We start from the raw sequence: 7,877 nt of genomic DNA, 5'->3' as shown, positions 1-7,877 counted from the left end.
GCAGCGATAAATCACTTTCATACGAGGGTGTACCAGTCGTGGATGTTGATTTTGTGAAACGTTCTCTGATTGGACTATCGATATGTGCGATAGTCCAATCATATTTAGCACAGGAAAGTAGGCTTGATGTGGCAAGGGTGGAAACAAGACGTTGATAGAAAGGCTGGTGGACGCTCTTGCCTCGGGAGTGAGTGAGTGAGTGAGTTTGGTTTTGCGCCGCTTTTAGCAATATTCCAGCAATATCACGGCGGGGAACACCAGAAATGGGCTTCACGCATTGTACCCATGTCGGGAATCGAATCCGGGTGTTCGGCATGACGAGCGAACGCTTTTACCCCAAGGCTACCTGACCGCCCCTTCTTGCCTCGGGAAGATGCCCTACCACTAGACCTATACGTAGAGTACAAGCAGATGTATTATCTCTAAAGTTTTGGTCATATATACAATTAGTTATGTTGCAGGCCCGAAGCTGCACAACTGAAGACAAGCAAATGTCGATCTCACCTGAACACTTCAGTAGGTCATCTTACTAGAACATCTCACCTGAACACCTCAGTAGGTCATCTTACTAGAACATCTCACCTGAACACCTCAGTAGGTCATCTTACTAGAACATCTCACCGGAACACCTCAGTAGGCCATGTTACTAGAACATCTTACCTGAACACCTCAGTAGTTCATCTTACTAGAACATCTCACCTCAACAGCTCAGTTGGTCATCTTACTAGAACATCTCATCTGAACACCTCAGTAGGTCATCCTACTAGAACACCTAAGTGGGACATTATACAAGAACACGCAAATGGAACATTAAACTGGAACACCTCAGTTTGATATCCTTCTAGAACACCTCAATAGAGAACACCTCAGTAGGAAAACGTAATAGAACAACATCAGAATAAGACTCCCCAGTAGAATACACCACTAAAGAATACTGCTTTTCTTCTTAAAAAGGTCAAGTACCACTCGAGTCTTTCATATTACTATCGGTAATGTGTCATGCCATGAAAGAATAGTAATATGAAATAACAGGGTGGTCCTTGCCGTTTTAGAAGTATAATACCCCATTCAGACATCTCACTAGAACTGTAACTAAGACACTTCCCCAAAACATCTGACGAGAACATGTCACTAGAACATCTAACAAGAACACTCTCCAGAACATTTCACGAGAACCTCAAAAGAACATTTCACTTGAAACCTAATTAGAACATCCAACAAGAACACCTCTCTATAACATTTCACTGGCAAATTCGCTAGAACACCTCTCTAAAATATCGCATTAGAGTGAGTTAAGATTTGACGTCACATTGGCAGTATTTCAGCCATATCGTGACGATCATGGCATTAGAAATCCCAGTGCAACATTTCAGTAGAAACCTCTCTAGAACGTTTCATTGGAAACCTCACTAGAACACATCTCTAGAACATTGCACTTGAAACCCAGTAGAACATATCAGTCGAAGCCTCACGAGAACTTTTCACTGGAACACTTCTTTGGAACATTTCACTGGAAACCTCACTAGAACATTTCACTGGAAACCTAACACACAAAAGAAGGACACATCTGCAGAACATTTCACTGGAAACCTCAAAAGAACATTTCACTGGAAACCTCACAAAAACATTTCACTAAAAACCTCACAAGAACATTTCACTGGAAACCTCACACGAACAAGAAGGACACTGCGGATCATTTCACTTAAAACCTCACTAGAACACGTCACTGGAACATTTCACTGGAACCCTCACTAGAACACATCTCTAGAACATTGCACTAGAAACCCCAGTAGAACATTTCTGTAGAAATCTCATCTAACAAGAACACATCTCTAGATAATTTCACTGGAAACGTCACTAGAACATCTAACAATGACACCCTCTCTCTTTAACATTTCACAAGACTTAGTACATCTTACAATAAAACACCGCTTTAAACACCACCAACGAATGAGGCGAGTGGGGTATCCTGTATTTACAAGACTGGACAAGGCTTTGAGTGATTTCAAGTAGCTTAGTTTTTCAGAATAAACAAAACATGTATGTTTACAAATATATGCAATCAAACATCAAAATATGCATACAAAGAAGATGCGTTCTTTTGCTGAAGTGTAAATGCAATATTCAACATTCAATCTCCAAATAGAGTCACTTTGTAAAGCGACTGACATTGTTGCCCAGTCACATTGCCTGGATTTATTTTTACAGACTGACAGTAATAATCACACATAGAGATTAATAATATGTTTCTTCTGACTTTCGTTACAAAAGGGCGCACAGGTGGCCCGGTCGTCTTAGGCGCCGCGATTCGCTAAGCAGAGTTGCGTCCCTTCGACATGCCAGAAACCTATGATTGTGGGTTGGAATCGCGGTTCGCCCCAATAATGTTTCTAGGTTTGTCAGCACCATGCCCGTGCTCGTGGGTTTCATCAAAGTGGTAAACGTCTGAGACCTGCATCACTTCGGGCTTTCCTCCACATTAAGCTGACACGCCGCCATATAACTAGAATACTCAAGTCTGTTAAAAGCGGCGTTAAACCCAACTCACACACTCACTTTCGTTACAAAGGGCCGTGGGGTAGCCTAGTGGTTAAAGCGTTCGATCGTCACGCCGAGGAACCGGGTTCGATTCCCGACATGGGTACAATGTGTGAAGCCCATTTCTGGTGTCGCCCGCCGTGATATTGCTGGAATATTGCGGTGTTAAACCACACTCACTCTCTTTCGATACAAACTAATCAGCTATGTTTGACTCTTTTTCTCACATATTCTTTAAAAAGTGATTTGCGTTCATGGGTTTAAACACGTGAACGTTGAGGTGCACACTTTGCGTAAATCCGCGACGCTAAAACATATCAACAACAAGATCCGGGGTAGAATAGGTCTTAAGCAACACATGCTTGCCGTAAAAGGCGGACTATGCTTGTAGTAAGAGGTCCAGATTCTGTTATTTACAGACTGCCAACATATAGCTGGAATATTGCTGAGTGTGGCGTTAAACAACAAACAAACAAACAAACAAAATCGTTTGAAAGTCCACTCACACCACACACACACCTCCACATATACAGTAAACTACGGTTATAACGAACACGCTTATAACGAACTGACGGATGTAACGAACTTACTTTTTGGTCCCGACTACTTGCTGTAGTCATGCTGTATATGTTCTTATAACGAACTACGGTTATAACGAACTAAAATTAGCAGTCCCTTTGAGTTCGTTATAACCGTAGTTTACTGTACACACATCTACACACACACACCTCTACTCAAACCTGCACAAACGCACATACAAACACACCTCCAAACAAACAAAGAAACACACACACACGATCGCGCATGATGCTTGTTGACAACAAATAAATAAAAGCAGGTTTAACTATTTTTTATTGAACATAGACAGCTCCATCTCCTACTGGTTACAGAGGAAACGATAATGTTATTCAAAAGTATATACATGTTAATGATCTCTAATATAAAGTCTTCCCGATTTTTCTGCACTCCCATGTTGGTCCGAATATGTAGGGGAGTACTCCACCAACCAATACCCCGACCTCTACACCTCATACCCCTATCTTCGGATAACCCTATCCCTAATACCCCTACTTTCAGATTACCCTACACCTTATACCCCTACTTTCAGATTACCCTACACCTAATACCCCGACTTTCAGAATACCCTACCCCTGATACCCCTACTTTCAGATTGCCCTACACCTTATACCCCTACTTTCAGATTACCCTTCACCTAATACCCCTACTTTCAGATTACCCTACACCTAATACCCCTACTTTCAGATTACCCTGCACCTGATACCCCTACTTTCAGATTACCCTACACCTAATACCTCTACTTTCAGATTACCCTACAACTTATACCCCTACTTTCAGATTACCCTACACCTATTACCCCTACTTTCAGATTACCCTGCACCTAATACCCCTACTTTCAGATTACCCTACACCCTATACCCCTACTTTCAGAATACCCTACACCTCATACCCCTACTTTCAGATTACCCTACACCTAATACCCCTACTTTCAGAATACACTACAGCTAATACCCCTACTTTCAGATTACCCTACACCTAATACCCCGACTTTCAGATTACCCTACACCTAATACCCCTACTTTCAGATTACCCTACACCTAATACCCCTACTTTCAGATTACCCTACACCTAATACCCCTACTTTCAGATTACCCTTCACCTAATACCCCTACTTTCAGATTATCCTACACCTAATACCCCTACTTTCAGATTACCCTGCACCTGATACCCCTACTTTCAGATTACCCTACACCTAATACCTCTACTTTCAGATTACCCTACAACTTATACCCCTACTTTCAGATTACCCTACACCTATTACCCCTACTTTCAGATTACCCTTCACCTAATACCCCTACTTTCAGATTACCCTACACCTAATACCCCTACTTTCAGATTACCCTGCACCTGATACCCCTACTTTCAGATTACCCTACACCTAATACCTCTACTTTCAGATTACCCTACAACTTATACCCCTACTTTCAGATTACCCTACACCTATTACCCCTACTTTCAGATTACCCTACACCTAATACCCCTACTTTCAGATTACCCTGCACCTAATACCCCTATTTCAGATTACCCTACACCTAAAACCCCTACTTTCGGATTACCCTACACCTAATACCCCTACTTTCAGATTACCCTGCACCTAATACCCCTACTTTCAGAATACCCTACACCCAATACCCCTACTTTCAGATTACCCTACACCTGATACCCCTACTTTCAGATTACCCTACACCTAATACCCCTACTTTCAGATTACCCTGCACCTAATACCCCTACTTTCGGATTACCCTACACCTAATACCCCTACTTTCAGATTACCCTACACCTGATACCCCTACTTTCAGATTACCCTACACCTGATACCCCTACTTTCAGATTACCCTACACCCTATACCCCTGCTTTCAGATTACCCTACACCTAATACCCCTACTTTCAGATTACCCTACACCCTATACCCCTACTTTCAGATTACCCTACACCCTATACCCCTACTTTCAGATTACCCTACACCTTATACCCCTACTTTCAGATTACCCTACACCTAATACCCCTACTTCAGATTACCCTACACCTTAAACCCCTACTTTCAGATTACCCTGCACCTAATACCCCTACTTTCAGATTACCCTGCACCTAATACCCCTACTTTCAGATTACCCTACACCTTATACCCCTACTTTCAGATTACCCTACACCCTATACCCCTACTTTCAGATTACCCTACACCTGATACCCCTACTTTCAGATTACCCTACACCTTATACCCCTACTTTCAGATTACCCTACACCCTATACCCCTACTTTCAGATTACCCCTTCACCTCATACCCCTACTTTTAGATTACCCTACAGCTAATACTCCTACTTTCAGATAACCCTACACCTAATACCCCTACTTTCAGATTACCCTACACCTGATACCCCTACTTTCAGATTACTCTACACCTAATACCCCTACTTTCAGATTACCCTACACCTGATACCCCTACTTTCAGATTACTCTACACCTAATACCCCTACTTTTGGATTACCCTACACCCAATACTCCTGCAGTCGGATCAACTGAATCGTTTGATTACCCTTACAATCAGCGCTATTGAATAACCAACGTTTATCAAACTAGTCCATCAGTTATGACCATTATTCATACATGTGAAACATTACTGACTATTATGAGACGAAAAGTTCCTCATTTAACCAAACAAATATGTGTTACATTGTATTATAACTGAAAACTTTAAAAACTTAACTGTGCTTCATATGTTTTCTGAAATGAAATGATGCTTCTGTCAATACTTCTATCTCTTCAGCTTTAAGGTCTTGATTTACAATTCACACGTGCATGTTTGAATGTTTGCGAGTTTGTTGGGAGAACAGATCATTTTTATCACGAACAGCACACAATGATTGCTTAGCTATCAGGTGCTTTAACCGTAAATAACGCGTACGCAATGCCAGGGCATGCTGAAAATCAACTTCTACGCGCCGTAGGAAAGACGCAAAACGATGTTGCCAGGCATTGCAATGCTCATTAAAACACAATGTCACTCCTTTCCCCCAAAGAACATGTCTGGGATGAGATGAAACGACTCCTACGACAGGACCAGAACCAACCTTTAGTTCAGTCGGACCAATCACCCAGGCTGTTTTCAATCATCTGGTGTCTTTACTTCGCAGCTGCCTCGCCTGTATCAACGCAAATGCTGAACACACCCGATATTGACATTTTTAACTGCGTTGTTACAACACCACTCTTGCAGGGTATGTCTCCTGTTACCGGGTCTGGGTTTTGAATTTGTTATGATAAAACATTGATCCAACAAATGACCTAATATTATGTTGTTATTTTCAATAGCATAACATTAACACCACTTTATATGAAGCACAGTTACTCTTTTTACAGGTGGAATAGCTTAAATAAAGATGAAAGATGCATTATATCATGATTTAGTGAAAAGAGTGAAAAACAATATTATTAACTGACGAATGATAAGAGTCATTTTGTAAAACATTCTCTTCTGATTATTTCAGAATATATCGGATGGGATGTGGGGTGTGGTGCGAGAGATGTGGCGTGGTGAGAGATGTGTTGTGGAGTGTGATGTGTTGTGGGGTGTGAGATGTGGCGTGGTGTTTGAGATGTAGGATGTGAGATGGGTGGGGTAACATGTTGGGTGTGGGGTGTGATGCGGGAGATGTGTTGTGGAGTGTGATGTGTTGTGGGGTGTGATGTAGCACGGTGTTTGGGATGTAGGATGTGAGATGGGTGGTGTCACATGTTGGGTGCGGGGTGTGGTGCGAGAGATGTGGCGTGGTGTGAGATGTGTTGTGGAGTATGATGTGTTGTGGGGTGTGAGATGTGGCGTGGTGTTTGAGATGTAGGATGTGAGATGGGTGGTGTCACATGTTGGGTGCGGGGTGTGGTGCGAGAGATGTGGCGTGGTGTGAGATGTGTTGTGGAGTGTGATGTGTTGTGGGGTGTGAGATGTGGCGTGGTGTTTGAGATGTAGGATGTGAGATGGGTGGTGTCACATGTTGGGTGCGGGGTGTGGTGCGAGAGATGTGGCGTGGTGTGAGATGTGTTGTGGAGTGTGATGTGTTGTGGGGTGTGAGATGTGGCGTGGTGTTTGAGATGTAGGATGTGAGATGGGTGGGGTAACATGTTGGGTGTGGGGTGTGATGCGGGAGATGTGTTGTGGAGTGTGATGTGTTGTGGGGTGTGATGTAGCACGGTGTTTGGGATGTAGGATGTGAGATGGGCGGTGTCACATGTTGGGTGCGGGGTGTGGTGCGAGAGATGTGGCGTGGTGTGAGATGTGTTGTGGAGTGTGATGTGTTGTGGGGTGTGAGATGTGGCGTGGTGTTTGAGATGTAGGATGTGAGATGGGTGGTGTCACATGTTGGGTGCGGGGTGTGATGCGAGAGATGTGGCGTGGTGAGAGATGTGTTGTGGGATGTGAGATGTGGCATGGTGTTTGAGATGTAGGATGTGAGATGGGTGGTGTCACATGTTGGGTGCGGGGTGTGATGCGAGAGATGTGGCGTGGTGAGAGATGTGTTGTGGAGTGTGAGATACAGCATGGTGTTTGGGATGTAGGATGTGAGATGGGTGGTGTCACATGTTGGGTGCGGGGTGTGATGTGAGAGATGTGACGTGGTGTGAGATGTGTTGTGGGGTGTGAGATACAGCATGGTGTTTGAGATGTAGGATGTGAGATGGGTGTTGTAACATGTTGGGTGTGGGGTGTGATGCGAGAGATGTGACGTGGTGAGAGATGTGTTGTGGGGTGTGAGATGTGGCATGG

General features: G+C 43.4%; 1 protein-coding gene across 1 annotated transcript; it reads right to left on the bottom strand.

Moving 5' to 3' along the window:
- Nucleotides 1-6,972: 6,972 nt before the first annotated feature.
- LOC125379230 (soluble scavenger receptor cysteine-rich domain-containing protein SSC5D-like) lies at nt 6,973-7,875 on the bottom strand. The gene has a single exon (XM_048395473.1). It carries the CDS (start codon nt 7,873-7,875, stop codon nt 6,973-6,975), a length of 903 nt encoding a protein of 300 aa, XP_048251430.1.
- Nucleotides 7,876-7,877: the final 2 nt, after the last annotated feature.

Source organism: Haliotis rufescens, unplaced genomic scaffold, assembly GCF_023055435.1.
Source record: "Haliotis rufescens isolate VD_foot unplaced genomic scaffold, xgHalRufe1.0.p SCAF_14, whole genome shotgun sequence".
Lineage (NCBI taxonomy): Eukaryota > Metazoa > Mollusca > Gastropoda > Lepetellida > Haliotidae > Haliotis > Haliotis rufescens.
Note: the sequence above shows the minus strand (reverse complement) of the source record. Positions and strands in the feature narration are given on the sequence as shown.

Bases quoted from the DNA above. Each gene is read 5' to 3' on its own strand.
- LOC125379230 (XM_048395473.1), bottom strand. From the start codon at position 7,875: ATGCCACATCTCACACCCCACAACACATCTCTCACCACGTCACATCTC.